This window comes from Osmerus eperlanus, chromosome 27 (genome assembly GCF_963692335.1).
Source record: "Osmerus eperlanus chromosome 27, fOsmEpe2.1, whole genome shotgun sequence".
Taxonomy (NCBI): Eukaryota; Metazoa; Chordata; class Actinopteri; order Osmeriformes; family Osmeridae; genus Osmerus; species Osmerus eperlanus.
The window spans coordinates 6,207,500-6,228,274 of NC_085044.1; the positions used below are offsets into that span (position 1 = coordinate 6,207,500).

Here is a 20,775-nt window from a genome sequence, read left to right on the forward strand (position 1 = left end):
ACCCTAGCATTGGTTGCGGAACTGTTTGGAGAAAGACGTATTTGAGGGGAACGCTATCATCGACGCAAATCTTTTGCTGCCATGGATACGGGAAAGCTAATCAAGGAATTAAACACTATTAGGAGCTAGGCTGTCAATGCTAGTCTATCTAACCAACAACACCGTTTATGACTGGCGACTATAGTTAGCTTGCTATAATTTTACATTAATTTAGAATATATTGTTGCTCATTGATTACAGACATCTCACGGAGCATGTTGTCTGCCCCGGAAATGCGAGAAAAGTAAGTCACGTTAGCTTGCTACAGCGATGATACAGTACTGTAGTTGAATGATGTACAAATACTGTACTGCACCTAGTGAAATGTATATTAGTGCTAGCTTGTTAACGAAAAACATTACACCTAACAACGTTTGTTGGCAATATTTAATCTTTCAACTAACTGACTTCCTTCAACATCTCTAATGTTGCTAGAGCTACTTCTGTGAGCGATAGATAATCGAAGGCTAATATTTACAGGCTAACCCAGATACACTGTGACTTGTGTACCACCAGTATTAGTATTGTACGATTATGTCAAGTCAAAGAAGTTGACAGGCTCGTTAGCAGCGATTGGGGCTTGATGTCCCCGTATTGGATGGCAAAATGTGTACATCTGCCAACTGTCAGTGTCAGCTAAAATATGGGCGTTGTGACACAAGAAGTGCATATTATTAGCAGGCAAACTAGTAGGCTAGTCATCCACAAACCAACTGTGTTAATCCGACTTAAACACTTGGAACTCCTGAGATTTATATAGCAAATGATGTACCAACTACATACGCCTACTAGCAACGCTGTCAAAGAGTAATGAAGGTGGAGTAAGAACGTACGGACTTTTGATATTTTATGTTTTCAAAACTTGGAATGTATAATTAAATGGTCTACCAATTGTCTGCCATTTAAAATACAGTCCATTTGAACTCACTGCCGTGAACTGATTTCGCTTCCGCCGCTGTCATGGTTATAGCTGTTTACATCCGAAAACTGATGCGACTGCTGCACCTCGCTAACTCCAGGAAGCAATAACTAAACCGGAGACTCTGTACCTAGAGGCTTAAAAGAATGACAAGACCAAACGGAAGAGCTCAGTACAGCAGCCCGGATACCAAGAGAATATGGCAAGGCCTACAGACCATCACTAAGTACAAATTGAGGTCAGTGGGAATTGCCACAGCCTACAAAACACTGGATGAGTGTTTTGTAGGCCTGGATAAGCTCAACACATTCAATGCAAGGTTTTGACGCACTCACCAATGAAACAGCAGCTACGGGTCCCAGGGAAGCTGACCACACGGTCCTCCAATCATCCGAGGCTAAGGTGCACCACCTTCCGGAAGGGCGAATGCTCGCAAGGCCCCTGGTCCAACAGAACACCACCTTGAGTCATCAAAAACTGTGCTACACAGCTGGCTCCTGTCTCCACACACATCGTCAACACCTCACGCATAGCTCACACAGGCCTTCCCTCATGCTTCAAGATGACTATGGTAATACCAGTACCCCAGAAAAACCCAGGTTGACTGCCCTGTGGGTTGCCATGAAATGCCTGGAAAAGCTAGTGATGGCACACATCAACACAGTAACACAGTTTGCCTATAAAGCAGACTGGATGATGTCATTTCCCTGGCCCTACATTTCGCACTGGAGCATCTTGACAAAAGGGATACCCATGCCAGGATTCAATTCATAGACTTGAGCTCTGCAACATTCTTTCCACCAAACTGGTCTCAACATTGGGAGACATGGACCTGGGCAACTCTTATTGCACCTGTATCATGGACTTCCATACAGCCAAGGTCACATGATGAGGATCAGTAACAACCACCTCATCCACCCTGCATCTCGGAATGGGAGTTCCACAAGGTTGTTGCCTCAGCCATAGGTTGTACTTGCTGTACACCTACAAGTGTACAGCCAGACACCCTACTAGTAACCTGTAATAACTAGTATCCATAGTAACGTAGTCAAAACTTCTTCCTTAGACAACTTTGTTTTCAATGTTTGTTTTTTTTTTTTTTTTTTTTTTTTTACAGCACAGAGACCAGCAAATGGTTAGATGCACATTATGATCCGGTGGCCAATCTCTATACTTTTTCTTCATGTATCGGTAAGATAATCCAGTGAGAGAGATGGTTCCTTTGTCCTCTTTCTTCCTTAAAACTCCTGTCATGAATCCATATACAGTAAATCACTGCAAAATGTACAGACGTTTTCATATTACATACTGTATTGTTATTTACCGTTATGGCTACTTCTTTGTTTGCTCATGACTACAACTAGTTCAGTGAGATTGCTACATCAAAGGATTAGCCAAGGGCAATAGGGTATAACTGCAGCCGCTGCAGATAGTTTGAAAGTTAGCCTCCGCAATGTTGAACTTTTCTTTTTTCTTTTGCTATGTTGGTCTGTACTTTAAACATAATACATCACACATTTTTACTAGTGTCTCATCAAATCAAACGGTCTTAACATGGCTAACTACACAATATTTTAAAACCAATGATACCAGTACTTTGAGATAAATCAATTGTACACTTTTCAACTTTCTTCAATTTTAAACAATATCTGCCATATGTAGCCTACAGGACACTGCATTTTCAATGCAGTGTCCTGTAGGATTTAATGCATTTAATGTTTTATTGGAAAATTTGCTAAATTTACCTGTTCTGTGAATCTGTTTTATTCAGCTCTGGCAGATCTGCACGGAGATGGTGAAAATAAGGTAACTACAACTCTGCCTTTCTCCTGAGAGACAAACCCAATTTGGAATCTATTTCTGCTGGACAGTTGTGTTTTTGTTGTTGTTTTTTTTGCCCAAGGATGTCCAAGTGGTGGAGATTCAGGAGGTCTGTTTCAACTATATGGTGTCATAGAGTTAAAACTGTCCTATTTCCTCTGTAGTTGGTGGTGGGGGACTTGGGCACAGGTTCAAGCAACATGAAGCTGAAAGTGTACCGAGGGACAGGTTTGATGAGTGAGAACACGCTACTTGACCTGCCTGTGGGCTTGGTGTCTTTTCTCATGGATCAGCATGAGCCCCGTACTCCAGCCATAGCTGTGGCCTCTGGCCCCTTCATCTATGTATACAAAAACCTACGACCCTACTTCAAGTTTACTCTCCCCCCACTGGAAGTGAATGCCTTGGAACAGGACGTCTGGGACCAAGCCAGAGAGGTATGGGGACTGTCGCGTTCTTTTTTTTTTCATCTTGTCAAATTCAATTCATCCACGTTTGAAAATGAATGAAATCGAAATCAAATGAATCTCTTAGGGATTTGTAGGTGTGTCAAGCAAAGAGAGTTCCGTTTAGTCTGAAGAAACACTTTTTAAAAGACCCCTACAAGATTCATTTCCACATTAAATAATTTAAAAATGAAAACAATGTTTCAAATTGTCTGCGCCTGTTTCGATAAGTAAATAAAATTCCTCCCAACACTCCCATAATTCCCTGTTACACTGCTAATAATGTCAACCATCAGGATGATTACATTTACAGTTCAGTATTATGTCGATGTAGAAGAGGATGTTTTGTTTGTTAGTATAAGAAGAGAATCTGTTTGTTCTGAAGTGTGTTTCCTCTTTTCTAATTGAAGGACATGATTGACCATATGACCTTAAAGGAAATGTTGGAGGGCATAAGGTACTGTTTGTTGTTCCCAGACAGTTGCATCTTGGTCTTTGTAGTCTGTCTAATGTGTACACAGGGCGTGAGAGGATGTGGAGGTCATTGTGCTGTGCTTTTGTGTTTCCTTTCAGAGACAAGGCTGATATTCCACTGTATGTCAGATCCTTGAGGTATGTAGTTTGTCATGTATCCAACATTCAAGTGTGTGTTTCGTACATTTCTGACGGCGTTATCCTTTCCCTTTACAAAGGTTCCTCATGTTAGACCCACAGGATATGGAGGCGTTTGTTAACCTTCACAAACAGCAGCCAATACGAAGACAGGTGCCCTGGTTCACTATCAGCTTGCATTATTCAAAATTGTGCATACACACACACACAAACACACCAACCTGTACGCATGTCTTTTTAGACTGTTATCACCTGCATTGCGACACTGAAGAAGAACATGGCAGATGAGGACGCCATCAGCTGCCTTGTGATTGGCACAGAGAGCAACGACATTTACATCTTGGATCCAGAGGCCTTCACTATCCTCTCCAAGGTCTGCTCTCTTCACCCATCCAATGTATTTCTTTGTCTCCCCATTATCACCGTCCATATTGTTTACGACTCAATTGTAGTTTGCGATAACATTTCCAGATGTATGGCCTGAGCTTTGAATAAACTGAGATTTTCCCCATAGATTTTTCTCCATTGATGGATTGAAATGCGTAGATTATCATTCAGATGGATTTCAGACATGATATGCTGTCGACGTTCTTATTCCCTCCTCTCTCAGCTGTCGCTGCCCAGCGTCCCCACACTGATTGATGTCACTGGTCAGTTTGACGTGGAGTTTCGCATTACAGTTGCTTGTCGCAACGGGAACATCTATATCCTGCGTCGGTAAGACCACCCGACAGAAAAGGGCCCAATACTCTGAAAAGGAGCTCTTCTTGAAAAAATCAAATAATAAGTTGGGTACAGGTGTAAGGCTTTGGCTCATGGTGTACATTTGCCAGCAGATAAGCACATACAGAGATTCGGTTACATTTTATTTTGAGACCATCCGAACCCCTGTTGAACATCTGTAGAGGCTCATACCATCAAAAAACTTAACAAAAGCAGAATGTCGACTATGGCTCAGCTGATATTGGACAACTTGATGGTAATTTATATCATTTTCAAATCGTTTTTATTGTGTATATACATCTACAGGTTGACTCTCTATAACTGCTCTCAATGTTCTTCGTTTGGTACAGATAAAACTACGCTTCAACTGATGTTTGTTTCACGTTTATTTTCTTTGCAGGTTCTTCTTTAGCAATCTAACACCGTCAAACACCGTCAAACACCGTGAAAAACTGAAGGCAAAAACATACATAAGTTACCAAAACAATTAACGCTAATCACATCAACATTCATACGAAATATAACATATAAACATACCGTGTTACCCTGTTCTTCCATTTTCCTTCGTTTTTTTTTTTTTTTGCGCACACATTTAATGTTCAGACCCATACGGATTTCGAACAAACAAAAATGGGTTTATTTCATTTCACTCCTTTTGAGTAAAGTCATTGTTGTGTTCTGCAGGGAATCTCCCAAACCCAAGTACTGCATTGAGCTGTCCTCTCACCCAGTGGGTCTGGTGAGGATGGGGAAGAACGTTGTTGTGGGCTGTGCTGAGGAGACTCTACAAGGCTTCACCCAGAAGGTATATCACTCCGTATTTCGGTCATAACCTCGTAAAAAAAAAAAAAGAAATCAGTCTGTTCACCGCTCTGCCGATACATCTGGATTTTTACCCTGACCTGTACTGTCCCCTTTTTTGCTCTCAGGGGAAAAAACTGTGGACGGCCAGCCTGCCTGCCCCTGTCACCACCATGGGTGTGATGGAACTGCCCGCTAGAGGCTTCCAGGCCGTCCTAGTGGGCCTGGCCAACTGTGAGGTCCACCTCTACAGAGACAAGAACCTCCTGAGCACCATCAAAGCCCCAGTATGGAAGCATGTTGTACAGTGCAACTTACATGACATTTATTCATCTTGCAACTTGAATTGAACTGTTGAACTGTACTTTAGATTTTTTAAAGCACACAATAAGGATTTATTTTATTTATAAGTTTGAAGTGCGTGCTGATTGTATTAGGGTACCTCTGAGGTTTTGGATAGTGAAGTATTTTTTTTGGTTTTTGCACTCGGATAAAGTTGTTACTTCCAGGCACATTCGATATTCCAAAATATCTCTGGCTAGCATTAGTTGCAGTATTTCTATTTTGAATACAGATTCATGCTACGGTTGTGGTGGTCATTTGAGTATCCATGGTTTCGGGGAACCGGAATTATGGGGATCATGTATCGATATAGATTTGGTATTTGCTTTCACCAGCCTACAATTTTACCTGCAAGGGAGCCTAAGAACACTGTTCTAATGTTGAATATGAATTATGAAGCAGCTAGTATGAACATAGCACAACCTGCTCACTCAAGGAAAGATGTTGCAGATTTTTAAACTGCACCAAACTGGCAAAATGAGCTATTAATCCGTTGAACACCATTTTCTAGGATGTGGTGACCAGCATTTGCTTTGGAAGGTATGGCCGAGAAGATGGTACTCTGATCATGACCACAAAAGGTGAGTGAACCATTTGTTTCGATGCAGGGACCAATTAAACATTTAACATTTGAAATGGAAAAACTCAATTCCATTTCACTCATATGAATTACTATCTATCTGGTTTAGTATAACCCCCTCTCTGCCCTGGTTGTCCTGTAGGCGGGGGCCTGATAGTCAAGATTCTGAAGAGGACTGCTGTATTCGACGACCGGGACAGCGCCCCGGGTCCCCCTCTTGCACAAAGCATCCGCCTCAACGTCCCTAAGAAGACCAAGCTGTATGTGGACCAAACCATGAGGGAACGGGAGAACGCTGTGGGTACGTGAGTCTTAACCCCTGACCCTGTCCTAGACGGGGTCAGAGGAACCTTTCGGTTGCCTTTCCTGCCTTTTCTGTCCGTGTTTGGCATCTGGCACTGAATTTACTGAATACGTTTGAGCTAAAAACCCGAACCAGTTGAATTATAATGGTCTCACTCTTGGTAATGACTAGACTATACACTATTTAGTGTACCAACAAAACAAAAAAAACAGTGCGCCGAAATAATGTGGGTCAGTTCGCAGTAATGTTTGTTTGTGTCCAGCGATGCACAGGGCCTTCCAGATGGACTTGAGCCGCCTGCGTCTGGCTGCAGCTAGGGCCTACGTCAAAGCCCTGGAGTCCAGCCTCACCCCCATGTCCGCCAGCCTGTCGGAGCCACTGAAGATGAACGCTGTGGTGAGTCCACCAAGTGTGTCTGGCAGGCTTGCAAAGTATAAGGGTGGCTTACTTTGTATGTGATGTTGCACAACAGGCTCAAAGCGGCTATTTCACAACTCTACATTCCTCTCTCTGACTTTTATTTATTTTTTATCTCTCCTTATCTCTTCCTGTTCTGGCGTAGGTTCAGGGTCTGGGTCCGTCCTTTAAACTGACCCTAAACATCCAAAATACAGCAGCATGTCGCCCTGTCATGAACCTGGCCATCAGCTTCCTGTACGACGAGAGCCTCTACAGCATGAGGACAGCCTTCTTTAAGGTTCATGCCTCGTGTTCATTCTATCACCTACCGTAACATATTTGTAGCTTTTATCTTGTATATGATCACTGTGGCTCACTCTGCACTCACCAGTGATATGTATCTCTGGATGAGACCTATTTCAGTTCCCGTAACCAATGAACCAGCAAAGCACTACATTGGTTTTGTTTAAAAAATAAATAATAATAATTCTGTTCTAATAATATCTCAACTTTTGCTCAGATCCCACTCCTGGTTCCAGGCCTCAACTACCCAATTGACACATTCGTAGAGTGCATGAGCGACAAAGGAATCTCTGACATCATCAAAGTATGTACTCTTTAACATTGGGAATGTTCTAGAAAGCTAGCTATTCTTTGAATCACAACATAATTGGTCTTGCAATAATTCAAACTATTATATAGGATATAAGATATAAGAGACTATTTAAACATTAATACACATTTCTGGGGAAATTTGTTGTCAGTTTTAGTTACTGTACATATACATTTCACAATGTTTTTTGCAGATGCTTTATTTCCAAAGGGATGTGCAAATACAGTAGATATGTTACCTTTGAATTAATTGATCAAACTTTTTGGAACCCCCATCAGTTACCCGTTATGGCAGACGTGACGCTTCTACTCAAATAAAACCTTGCTCCCTGTTGAGATAAAGCTTGACCTTGTTTGCTGTTCCCGCTGCCAACTTGCGAGCTGACGGGAAACCACACGACAGTCAGTCAATGGAGGTTTGCTTTTGATACACATTGTGTAACTGCAGGTGTTTGTTCTGAGAGAGGGGAAGAGTGCACCGTTGTTGACCGCCCACATCAACATGCCCGTCAGCGAGGGACTGGCTCTGAACTGAGAGAAACCTGCAGGTCCCTGCGAGGCTTCAACATGTACTCCACTGTGCGGACAGCAGCCCCCCCGTGGCAGAATCTGTCTGGGACGTAGACGTGCTTTTGCTGGCATCTAGTGTAGGACTGTGTACCTAGGTAGAAGGCCAAAGGGAGTTTTGGTTGTAGGAGCGCCGCACTCGGTTCGAACTGCGAACCGTGTATAGGTGTGTACAGGTGTCAAAATGACGGCTGTTTATTTTGAAGGAACAGAATCTTTGGATGTTTATTTATGTAAAGTGGAATTTGTTTATTGCTCCAGAAAGCCTATTGTACATAGAGAAAGTTATTCAAGGGGATGCTAATTTCAGAAAATTGTTAATGGTGTCATCATTGCTAGATAAAGTGCCATTAACAAAACAATTATCTTGAAAAACAAAAGTAAACAAAAAGGCATTCAGGTACAGAAGGGTATAGATTTTTTATGTAACAAAAACCTAATTGTATAAAAAAAAAATCTTAACAGTTAACAGTCAAGTTGGCATAACATGTTTTCTTAGGCTTTCCCTTGGCTTTACATGTGCGTGGCTCTGTTGGAGTAAATTAACTTGTTAAAACCAATTAAATATTTTCATTGATCCATTCTACTAGTATTTTTTGTATCCACAAAATCAGCCAACGTAGTGTAGGCACTTTTATTTTCCACTGTGTCATGCAACAATTCATTACATGTACCAAAGTCCCAGCTACTGAACCCATCGCAGTGATATATAGTACAACCTCTTGGTGTGGTGAAGAGGAGACATGAGTCACAGGAACAGAGGAGCCGGCAGAGCACGGAGGATTGTTTCAGGGATATTCCATCCTTCTAGGCAAACATGGTGAGGGAGATCCACTGGAGATAGGGAAGGAAACTTGACTTTAAGGATTGTAGTCTGCCAAGAGTCATTGTAATCACACATTTGGGACTTGCTCTGTTTTCAGGCATCTCTTTTCAGTCCTCCTTACTGTTTTACTGTTCTATACAATTTACACACAAGTTCAAAACTGGTGACATACCTGGACGAAACTGAAGGACACCACCCCATCTGCATCAGTGTCCATTTCTTTAAATGTTTCTGTAATTTGAGAAAACGAAATTACCAGCATGCTCATACATTTCAAACGTCAGTATTTGAGGTAGAGCGAGTGCGACCAACATTATGCATTTAATCTTGGTGTTACAGTTCTTGCTTTAGAATGGCTTTTAACAATCAATAATGACCCAAACTCTGTTTTCAATGTAGACACCATGTCTATTAGTAACAGTAAAGTTAGACAATCTGACAGTACACTTAAATCAAATGCAAACAACTCACAGTAGTGACACATATCACTAGAAGCAATGTCCAGTTTTGAGGGGAAAAAAAACTATAGACAAAAGCTGTGGTTGCAGTTTACAATTGGCTGTTCACTTACAGGCCCTGTTTCCCAGACATGGATTAAAGCCTAAAAACGTTTTCAATGGATTTCTTCACTGAATTGTTCTCTTGTTTTAGAACTAGGCTTAATCCATGTTTGGGAACCTGGGCTTTGGCATATGCCACCTGAACCGGCTGTGTCCATGTCTTCGTCTAGCCCTAGTAGCGTTGGCTGTGTTGAGACAGGATAAAGAAACTCAACTGAACATGGTCTCCAAACGAATCAGACAGGTGACAAAGTTGTCAAAGTCTACGCTCATGTCATCCTTGGCGTAGCGCAGGATAATCAGCTGGAACAGGTGGTTGGTAAGCTTGAAGCCTGGCGTGGAACAGAGAATTCATGTTTTCAATCAAACTTGAGGTAGTGGGGTCTTATTAATTCACATTTTAGAAGGTTGTTGTTCAGTAGTAGTAGTAGTATAGTACAGTATACATGTAGTACAGTATACATGTAGTACAGTATACGTGCTGGAACTGCTGTGCCATTACACATCGTATTATAGTTTAGCTGTGCTACTATCATGAGGTACACAGGAAAGGGCTGCTTTGTAGGTTGTGTGTCTGGGGCAAACGGGGAGCCAAAGGTTGTGTTATCACAACGTAATTATCCCCTTTCCTTTGGAGAGACCTCTTTCCCCATACCTAGTTATTTTTGAATAACAATGTATACAGTCTAAACTTAATGCATGTTGTGATAGTAGACTTTGAGCCATGTCTTACGAGAGAAATGTTAGGAGAAAATAATACTAGTCGATGTAACACATTACCAGCAGCTTCCAGCGCCATTCGCATTTCATAGGAGCTCATAGTGCCTGATTTGTCCAGGTCAAACTTCCTAAACACGATCTGGAGGGGGAAACGGGTGGGGTGTGAGGGGAGGGAGGTTGCAGGAAGAACGGCAATGTGGAGTTCTACAAATGGAAGGGTGAAGAGGGTCTAGAGAAGTCTTTTCAGAGGCCATGTCGGACTCACCAGGTAGCGTTTGATTTTCTCCCACAGGACATGAAACTCTGTCAATCCCAGCGTTCCACTGCCTGTGGTCTGGCAGGATTGTCAAGGACAGAGACAGCAGATGAGAAGGAAAATAGATAGCAGACAGACAAATACATAGGGAGTCAGGTGGCTGAGCGGTTAGGGAATCGGGCTAGTAATCTGAAGGTTGCTAGTTCGATTCCCGGCCGTGCCAAATGACGTTGTGTCCTTGGGCAAGGCACTTCCCCCTACTTGCCTCGGGGGGAATGTCCCTGTACTTACTGTAAGTCGCTCTGGATAAGAGCGTCTGCTAAATGACTAAATGTAAATGTAAATACAAGCAGGCAGGCACACATGCACACACACAGGTGGGGGCATGTAGGGTAGAGAGAGAGAGAGGGGATGACATGCAATAAAGGGCCTGGACTAATGCATGCACCATGTAGGCTGAGGCCTCGCTAAGGCAGCCTGGGTTCGAATCCGGCCCAGGCCCTTTACTGCATGTCATCCCCTCTCACTCTCTTCCCACATTTCCTGTCCTCCCCATCATAAATAAATAGCGAAGGCAGAATAAACATGTAAACAACTACAGGAAGGCGAGAATGCGGACATGGAAGAATGGACACGCATGTATGGCCCAATAAAGGATACATCCATTAGAGAAATCATGCAGCGACACGCCTCCTTTGCAAAGCCGTCCGTCTTTAGGTCTTTATCTGTTAAAGGGAGGTGTGAGAAGTTACAGAAACAGACCCAAATCTATTTTGTAGTGCTTAACCCTTGTGTTATTTTCGGGTCATTCTGACCCACCAGTCATTGTGACCCACCGTCGTATTGCGACACATTTACTGCATACAAAAACAAAGTGAAGCATTTTCTTTTAACCGTTGGGCTGTCTCAGACCCCCCCCCCCCCCCTTTGCAAAGGTTAAAAGAAAATTATTTTAATTTGTTTTTGTATTGGGTAAAATTGGGTAAACACAACAATGGTTCGTTATGAACCTTTGGGTCATGTGACCCGAAGGCAGCACAAGGGTTAATGAATTAGACAGAGAGATAGACACATGGACAAGATTTTCTAGAGTCTGTAGACCTACGCTTGCTGATAATCCGATTGAGGATCGTCCCGAGCTTGGACACAGTGATTTCCATCTCCTATGACACAAAAGATGGTCAGAAAAGACTCCAAATCCCATGAGTATGAATCAGTTCCATCACTGTGTCACTCACTGGTCCAGCCAGCTTCCTGAAGAGATCCTTGAAACCGGCGTCAATCTGGCTCTCGTCCAGTTCTACCTGCAGCCCAGGCACGGATAAGGTTGGTTCAAAGTTTGCTGCTTAAACTAATCTACCTTTGTATAATGTTCTAGTTCTATGCAGCACTTAAACATTTGCAGAACTTGATGGTATCCAGAAGTACAGCATTACTTAGCATTTCTTACCTCTTCTGGCAGATCAGCTTCTATGTCGTCATCTAATTCCCTGTCCAAACACATCGAAGACATCCTTAAACATCTTCACCTGATTTGACTCGCTTGAGAACATCCATCAACTTACTACACCCCACCCTACACCTACCACACACAACACCCACTCAGTCGCCTACACCTACACAACCACTTCTCTTACTCACTGGGAGTCTGCCGGTCTCTCTGAGAAGACCCGCAGCACAAAGTCTCCATCTTTCTGGGGCTCGAAGGTGGAGGGAACGATGATGTACTCTCCGGCGGGCAGACAGAAGCGAGAGCTGACCTCGCGCAGGTTGATGAACAGCTCCGAGCGAGCCCTGGATTCATGAGTCAGGAAGAAGTCTCGCTTCAGGTGCACCCCAACCCTACCTGCACACTGGTCAGGAGGGGAGAGGAGAGAAGGAAACAACAGGAGGAGACAGGAGGAGAGGAGGGGGTCAACGACAAGAGAGGACGAGAGGATGGGGAAAAGAAACCAATATGAGACCAGAACGAGAGAGAAGACGAAAGGAGAGGAATGGAGGAGAGACCAATAATTCATTTAGACAGGAGGAGATTCATAAAGAGAGAAGAGAACAGAATAACAACCAATCCACGATAGAGCAATAATGATAGTTTCGTCCCAGAACATTTCATACCTCCTGTGGAACCTAGAGAACAGAGAGAAAACAAAAGAGAGGAGGTATGAAATTAGAATATTTTTTAAGATAAAACTCTTTACAAATTGTATGATGGATCTATGTTGTGATGTGAATGTAGAGATTTGAATCACATTGGCAGGGTTTCCCAGATTCGTTAAGAAGCTCTTAACGCTAAGAGCTTCTTAACGAATCTGGGAAACCTGGCCATTATCGTTTGGGCAAATGTGCAATTTGAATTTGACAAAACTCGAACCCTCTATTTAGGACCCATACCTCATACACAGCAAATCCAATGGTCTCCATGTCCTTTCCTTCCCGCCTTTGCCTACGACGATCCCTCTGCATCAATGCAACCAGGAAGCTGCAACCTGATTGGCCTTCTGTATCCGGTTCCTGTAGAGCCACTTTGTACTGGGGGTTGAGCCAAAATGTAGCTGTGGAAAATGAATGAAAATAGAGGCATCCTCTTATATAGCTGTATCATGACTTTCAAGTCTAGTACAGCTTCCTGCATGTTTCTACGGTTATGGTTAAACAAAATGTGTCATAGGTTTTGAATAATGTCTATCCCTTATATTCTTTTTCTATTTTTGCTCTCTAGTATTCTCTTTTCTTTCTTAATTGTATCAGCTTCATAGGCACAAACATGTTCAGACTCCCAAACCAACAGTGCAGGAGCACAGTAAAGTACAGCTCCCTCCAGCTCTCGCTCTCTCTCTCTCTCTGGGGTAACCAGCTTTCCCAGTGGAGGGCCTGTACCTGGGTAGTTTCTGCAGCCCCCTGCCGTGCTCCCTCTCCTCCACTCCCCAGGGTAGAGGGCTGCGCTCCACTTCTTCACCTGGCTGGCCTGGAGCGCGTCCGCCGTCAGGTTGCAGATCTCCAGACGACTGAACTCGCGCAGGAAGTCACTGAATGACATCCTGTTGAGGGGTTGAGATGTACCTGTTTATATGTGTGGTCGTGTGTGGCTTGGTGTTACAAGTTATGCAGCTCTACATCGTCACCAAGGAACACAGTCAAATGAAAATGTGACTGAAAAGCAACAGAAGGCTCAGCTCACCAGAACTCTCCATCCTCACTGCGGTTATAGAGTCTCTTTCTGACCGAGGGCTCCACTCCTGACCACTCCTTCGAGCTAAACGGAACCATCCAGAAAAAAGACACAAAGTCAAAAAAGTCACAAATTATTTTCTTTTTTTTTAAAGAAAAGAATCAACGAAAAAATGTCAAACATTAAAACACAGTCTTCAACACCCTCCTCACCCTCCCTGCCCCAGATCCTAAACTTCCTCATCTCTCACTTGTCACTCCAGGGTCCGGTCCACTCCACCTCCCCCCAGGGGTTTCGGATGCGTAGCAGCTTGACAGGACTGCCCCGATACTCTACCTGGCCGACGGACAGTCACTGGTTGTCAGCTTACATGTATAGTAAATGTTAAAACTCTGTAGGATACATGTAAGGATGATAGGGTGCAGTTAGAGTGCAGGGTACATGTTAGGATGCTGTAGGGTACATGTTAGGATGCTGTAGGGTACATGTTAAGATGCTGTAGGGTACATGTTAGGATGCTGTAGGGTACATGCATGTTAGGATGCTGTAGGGTACATGTTAGGATGCTGTAGGGTACATGTTAGGATACTGTAGGGTACATGCATGTTAGGATGCTGTAGGGTACATGCATGTTAGGATGCTGTAGGGTACATGTTAGGATGCTGTAGGGTACATGCATGTTAGGATGCTGTAGGGTACATGTTAGGATGCTGTAGGGTACATGCATGTTAGGATGCTGTAGGGTACATGTTAGGATGCTGTAGGGTACATGTTAGGATGCTGTAGGGTACATGCATGTTAGGATGCTGTAGGGTACATGTTAGGATGCTGTAGGGTACATGTTAGGATGCTGTAGGGTACATGTTAGGATGCTGTAGGGTACATGTTAGGATGATGTAGGGTACATGTTAGAATGCTGTAGGGTACATGTTAGGTTGCTGTAGAGTACATGTTAGGATGCAGTCATGTCTATGTCTGCTCACCTCGTCCACCCCGGTCACAGAATAAGCATGGCCTTTGACCAGCTTCTTGAAGGTCATGGCCTCCATTTCAAAGAAGCCAGATATCTGAGCAGAAAAGGAGAGACAGAATATAATATGTTCTGATAAGGTTTATGTGTTAAAGTCAACAAAATGAAATAGCATCAAACCCTAACCTCCTGACATCCCCCCAAACTGAGCGTGTACAGTATCCAAGATAGTCTAGAATCTGCACTGGCCCTAAATGCTTGTGGCTTGAGGTCAAAAGTACGTGTACGTGAAATGGAGTTAGGCCTGAAAGGGTTAACTTCTCCAATCAAACTAATACGCATCAGCCCAGTAAAGCACGGAAGAATGCGACCAAACTCCCTTCGGTCAATTAAGAGTTCTGTATATGTATTCCTCTGGTCCCTGTGCTAGCATGTTGTTGTCACCCTCCCACCCTTCCCTTTCTCTCTGCTTCTCCCTGTCATCTATCCAGGCTTCCCAGGGGATCTGCTTGAGCTGCTGCTCGGCCGTGACCCATTAGGACTCTCCGCCACACCCCGAGTCCATGCCCGGACACCAGGCCCGGCTCTGCTACCGGCCTCCACCAACCGCTCCAGGCTTGGCTCTGCTACCAGCCTCCTCCACCATCGGGCTTGGCTCTGCTACCAGCTCTGCGTCAATAAAAGCTATCTATTCAATCTATGGTGTGATTACTGAACTCGTGAATGCATGTTTTGTATATCTCACGTCTATGGAGCAGCCCAGCAAGGAGCCTCTCTCCACCGCTCGCCAGATGATGCTGTACAGCTCTGGTGGAGGTTTCTTCAGCTCAAACATCTCTGTCACACCTCCGGTGAAGTCCTCAAAGCCCTCCGACGTGCTGCCCCCTGACAGGGCCTCGTAGCAGCCATTAAGCCTGAGACATGCGCATATCAATACACACACGGTGCAGGAATCATTGTCCATCTGTATCGCTTCTACCACTCTCTTTCTCCAGGTTCGGTACTGCGACTTGCAAACGCGTGGGGCCACTGCTTTGGCCGGCCATGCCACAGAAAAGCTATCAATTCGATGGTGCAGGATTTTGATTACACACAGAGGGGTGTAGAGGTGGATAATGGAACTTATACTGCATTTAGGCACCTTTTTGTGCATGCGCTTAACCACAAATTCTGGTAATATTTATGTAAAATGCAATGTTCTACTATTATACCACTGCAAACACAGAGAGTTATTGTGTCTTTGTTTGTTGTATACTCTGTCCAGAATAATACTGCAGTCTCTTACTTGGCATAGGCCTTCTCCAGCAGGGCACTCCAGAACTCTGCCCCTTCTGCTGAATGTAGGAACAGCAGCTTTCCATCCCTCACCGGCAGCCTGTCATCAATCACCACGTCAACCCACTCCCCATACTGCCAGATCTACACAAAAGGGAGAGACACAGCACAATCAGAAACACACCGAATCGCAGACAGTGGCCTCCAAAATGCCCCAAACGATGAAAACATTTGATAGCAAAGAAAAAAAGTAGACTGGGGTGTATCATTTTATTCCATGGACACAATGCTTAACCTTAAGAGACAGTTGGATTCACAAGATCACAACCACTCGAGAATTCATCTTGCCAAGCTCCAAGTTATATTTTTTTGTCTATGACCATCTATGACCGGAGTTATTGATTGGTCAGCGTCCTGTGAGAATCTACTGGCCAAGTATTCTTTAAAGGTGCCTGCCCTTTTCCAAACTGTTTTGAAGGACGACTTTCCAGTGTGTGTAACAAACCATCTGGTGAGTCAGGTTAGATTCTCAGGGCAGACGAGAGCAAACAGCTAAATTAAAACAGTATCTGACCCCCACAAAATGGAACTGCAGGCATGTTAACTTAGGGCTTATGGATTCTTACCTTATTAAGGTATACCTTATTTTTCTTGAGGGGGAAGTTATATACATAAATATCTCATTATATAGACTGAACAGGTCCCCTACATTGTAAGATAACGGGGTGGATGCCTAGTCTGGAAAAGGGAAATGGTCTGTTGCAGTGTATGCACACTGCAGTGTCTGCTGAGTCAGGTTGCCAGACAGCAACAAGACTGGCTACTTGGCAACTTGAGACAACTGCAGCTTTCCCAGAAGATTCTGCAGACTCCCTGTCTGGCCATCCAAATGCCCAGTGATACAAGCTTCACTAGTTTTATATAGGTTGTTTGACACCATACTTCCACCAGGGTGGCTAGGGTGATCGCCATAGACAACAGCTGAGTGATTGGAAGTAGAGAGAAGTGAGAGAGACAAAACAAGGACTGAAATACACAAATAACACACACACACAGGGAGACAGACAGAAAACACTAGGGGCAGGGAAACCAGGGAGAATACACTAGAGAAAAACCAGGGCACGGCTGTGGCCCTGACACTAAGTGACTGTTCATTAGCACACAATACTGGACTAGCACCAACATTAGCTCAAAGCTATATGGTTTTGCTCCTGAGCAGGCTTGTTTTTTCTTCCCAAGAAATCACTTAGAAGTTAGCATGGGGATAATTACTGTACGGTGCTGTGTGAAAAGTCTGATCTGTGCTAGAGAAGCGTCACATAGCTTTATCCAAATCCTGTCTTGATGACACTCCTGTCTGACTAAGTGGAAAGCAGGGTCCAAGAAAGGCTGCTGGACTGGGCTGGAATCTGGCAGCAGGGTGCTGCTTGCCCTGCCCTTAGCATGGCTATTCTAAAAAACAGTGTTCATGTCCATCTATAAATACTGGCTGTATATATAGCTGTCCACTGCATGCTCACAGCCCAGAGAGGCAGGGTGGGGCAGAACAGGAGGATGGGTGTGGGTTGGGGTACATTGGCACTGGTATTCTTGACATTATTATTGAGGGGAAGATTTGTTTTAGTCAATGGAAATTAATTATTAATTAATCTCAAAATGGATCTCATTCATTAACTAAAGAGCTGATAAGTCACAACAGTTGTTGCACTGTTTTGTTGCTCACAGATGCATGCATTTGAGCAAAACTATATATTGCAGACTTTTTACAGGATGTAAAAGTAAGGAATACAGCTTCACTACTCAGAGACATCACACTGTTGAGAGAGGGCGGTGCTTTAGTACCTGGAAGTGAAAGATCCCTGCATACTGCTGGTGGAAGCTCTGACCATGGGGAACCACCCTGTGCAGCAGGGTCTCATTTAAGGTTAGACTGGCTATGGCAGCCAGTAGCCAACAGTCACCTGTGCCAATGATGTTAAGACAAAATTATGAAGAAATAAAAAAGCCTCTTTCCATAACATTTAATAATAATAATAATACTAATACCAATAATAACTTACATTTCTATATGGCACCTTTCAGGAGACACAAGGACTATTTACACATAATAAGGCAACAATGCAAATCTGAAAATATTTGTAACAATCAATGTTAGCATGTCCTCTCGTCTCGTTTACAGTCTGTCAACCACACACACATCATCTACACATGTATGTACGCACACAATCAAACACGGTTAAGAGACACACAAGTAGTCTCTCACACATGGCAGACGTGACTCACCTAGAGATCCCTGACAAACATCTGTGCGAGTGGCTCCGTCTACAATGAAGTGAGGATCAGAACAAAACTCCTGGAGGGGCCACAGAGATGTACGGAGTAAGGCAAGGGCTAGGAGGGCTTAGCGCCCCCAGTGAGGTGAGGTACGATACAGTACAGGAGCTTGTCTCACCGTAGGTCTCATCCAGCGGACCCCTTGTGTTTTTGAGGATCGTGGTCCCAGCTCCTTAAAGCCTAACGAGGACAGTTGAGGAGGAAATGCCTCGTCTTCAAACAGACAGCCAGACTTCAGACACTGGGCTCGGAGAGACTCAAAGTCCTGGCCGAGGAACCGGAGGGCTTTGTCGTTTTGACCCAGGCCCTCGCTGCGGTCCCACTGGCTCCGCAGACGAGCTGCCACCCCAGAGGCAAACACACGCTCGATCACCTGCTCCATAGAGGATTGCTAATCTAGTTAAGATACAGAAAGAGATTGCATTACAAACCTACTGCTTTCATTCACTTGCTCACATCATTTTCATGCCACTAAAACAATAGCCTAATAGCCCAGTTCTTCACTCAATATTTTGCGTCTTTAGTTTCTCATTCATTTTAACTCAGATAGCGTGACGTGACAAACATAATATGCCTACCCTTTACACTTGTTTATCGTCCTGCAGTGACCGCAGCCTTCAGCTGATCCTGTCTCGCCATTCATAGCGCGCTTTTCAGAGCCATTCTAACCCCGTCCAACTGTGAATTACATGCCTGCGCACATTTAAATTCGCGTTGGTCAGCATAGTCGCCAAGTCGGGGAAACTCAAATGCTCACTACTCCGAGAAACATTTACTAGCCTATATCTACTTTCTAATAAAGTGGGAACTGGTGTGCTGCAGTTAGGCTATGAGGTTAATTTATAGACTATAGCCCAGTGTGCAAATTACGGGGTTTGGGGGGGGGGTCTGACCCCCCTAATTAAGACTTGGACCCCCCCAAAAGAGGTAAAAACAACAAGGGGGGGGGGGGCACATATCAAATGTGTTGTAATTCCTACACCGTTCACCTGATTTGGATGTAAATACCCTGAAATTAAAGCTGAAAGTCTGCACTTAAAGCACATCTTGATTGTTTCATTTCAAATCCATTGTGGTGGTATACAGAGCCAAAATGATGAAAATTGTGTCAATGTCCAAATATTTATGGACCTGACTGTATATACAGTGCCGGTCCTAGCACATCTGGCGCCCTAGGCGAAATGTATCAACAGAACCTCCCCTCAAAACCTCGTATGTCTGCGCCTCGTCCATTGTGTATAGTTATCCCTTACTTCTCAGCGTGAGAAATACAAGGCGTGAGAGCGTGAGAAATTGTTAAAATGCGTAAGTTTCAAAGCGAATGCGTGAGACTTGAGAGCCATAGTGTATTCAGAAAACCCATGTGCCAATAGTTTAGAAGATGGATTCAAAACTGTTAGGTATTTCATTCACCATACTGTATAGGCCTACTAGGTTGGGCATTGATAGAAATAAGTGTTTATTTAAATTCAAGTGATCAGTATCAAATCAACATGTATTGTAGCCCTTTTTACGAGCAATGTCACAGAGGGCTTCACATATGCCCATAGAACTGCCCCTCAACCAACCTAAACCCTCAAGGAAGACAAGAAAAAACTCCCAGAAAAACTCTTTAGAAGAAAAATGTTGCATGTCAAAATTAATCAAGTAAAAATAAAGTAACCCATATTAAAAGTAATTTGTGTTATAGATATGGATTAGTGAAAAAATATAGAAAAATAGTGTAGTGTAATTTAAAAGAAAATACATCTTTATCCAGAAACAAAACTTTTCTTCAAGCGAAAAGTGAGATTATTTAATTACCAATGTGTAACAACTTTAGTCAGCTATGGAAGTCGGAAAACATTTATAAACAACAGTCACGTGCCTTACAAGCAAACACTGCCATAACATAAACCCTTTCAATACAACAACTGTATACAGCAAAATGACCTATTTACCGTAAAGTAAATTATTACAACTAATAATACCGCACTACAAGAATACATGTGATACCCCAAACATATTTCTTTCATTAGAATTAGTCTTTGTGTTGGCACCTGAGATTCGGGTTAGGGTTAGGTTTGCGGACTGAAAAAGGAAAATGATTTGAAAGCAGTCATGTGATTTATGAGAAATCTCTCTGATACTACACAGAAGTGGGAGAGATGAGGAGTTTATTTTTTAGATTAAGAGTTCTATAACAAAGCTCTGTCTAGCTTTAGCCTCTTCCAGCTCAGCTTTAGCCTCTTCTTGTATTGCTATAGCCTCTTCAAGTCGAGTTCTGATCTCTTCCTGTTGAGCATTCACTTCCGGTTGAGCTTTCATCTCTTCCTGTTTAGCTTTCATCTCTTCCCACTCAGCTTTAGCCACTTCCCACTCAGCTTTAGCCACTTCCCACTTAGCTTTAGCCACTTCCCACTCAGCTTTAAAATCACGTTGAGCTTGTTTGTTTCCTTGACTAACTTCAGCAAGTGTGAGGTTAGCTTTAGCCATTACTTGTTTAGCTAGAACCATTTTT

At 43.5% G+C, this 20,775-nt stretch overlaps 2 protein-coding genes across 4 annotated transcripts; one reads left to right on the forward strand and one right to left on the reverse strand.

The window, feature by feature from the left end:
* The first annotated feature begins 46 nt into the window (after positions 1 to 46).
* bbs1 (Bardet-Biedl syndrome 1) lies at positions 47 to 8,742 on the forward strand. 2 transcript variants are annotated; one of them, XM_062453212.1, is made up of 17 exons: positions 47 to 283; positions 2,076 to 2,149; positions 2,730 to 2,764; positions 2,944 to 3,216; positions 3,636 to 3,682; positions 3,799 to 3,837; positions 3,918 to 3,990; positions 4,079 to 4,210; positions 4,448 to 4,554; positions 5,245 to 5,365; positions 5,490 to 5,648; positions 6,215 to 6,284; positions 6,426 to 6,584; positions 6,850 to 6,983; positions 7,150 to 7,284; positions 7,507 to 7,593; positions 8,047 to 8,742. In XM_062453212.1, exons 1-17 carry the CDS (start codon positions 255 to 257, stop codon positions 8,131 to 8,133), a joined length of 1,761 nt encoding a protein of 586 aa, XP_062309196.1. In that variant the 5' UTR covers positions 47 to 254; the 3' UTR covers positions 8,134 to 8,742. The 2 variants fall into 2 exon arrangements, with proteins under 2 accessions (XP_062309196.1, XP_062309195.1); XM_062453211.1 differs by lacking the exon at positions 47 to 283 and adding an exon at positions 1,405 to 1,905.
* Positions 8,717 to 19,002, reverse strand: si:dkeyp-50d11.2 (calpain-1 catalytic subunit). 2 transcript variants are annotated; one of them, XM_062453209.1, is made up of 22 exons: positions 18,854 to 19,002; positions 18,394 to 18,671; positions 18,225 to 18,294; positions 17,784 to 17,902; positions 15,952 to 16,085; positions 15,412 to 15,580; positions 14,680 to 14,763; positions 13,947 to 14,032; positions 13,706 to 13,780; positions 13,405 to 13,565; positions 12,919 to 13,079; positions 12,643 to 12,654; positions 12,169 to 12,380; positions 11,978 to 12,017; positions 11,766 to 11,831; positions 11,633 to 11,690; positions 11,188 to 11,252; positions 10,537 to 10,605; positions 10,332 to 10,410; positions 9,767 to 9,883; positions 9,164 to 9,222; positions 8,717 to 8,999 (listed from the first exon to the last, which is right to left on the reverse strand). In XM_062453209.1, exons 2-22 carry the CDS (start codon positions 18,655 to 18,657, stop codon positions 8,973 to 8,975), a joined length of 2,127 nt encoding a protein of 708 aa, XP_062309193.1. In that variant the 5' UTR covers positions 18,658 to 18,671; positions 18,854 to 19,002; the 3' UTR covers positions 8,717 to 8,972. The 2 variants fall into 2 exon arrangements, with proteins under 2 accessions (XP_062309193.1, XP_062309194.1); XM_062453210.1 differs by lacking the exon at positions 12,643 to 12,654 and having other exon boundaries at positions 12,169 to 12,383; positions 12,910 to 13,079.
* Positions 19,003 to 20,775: the final 1,773 nt, after the last annotated feature.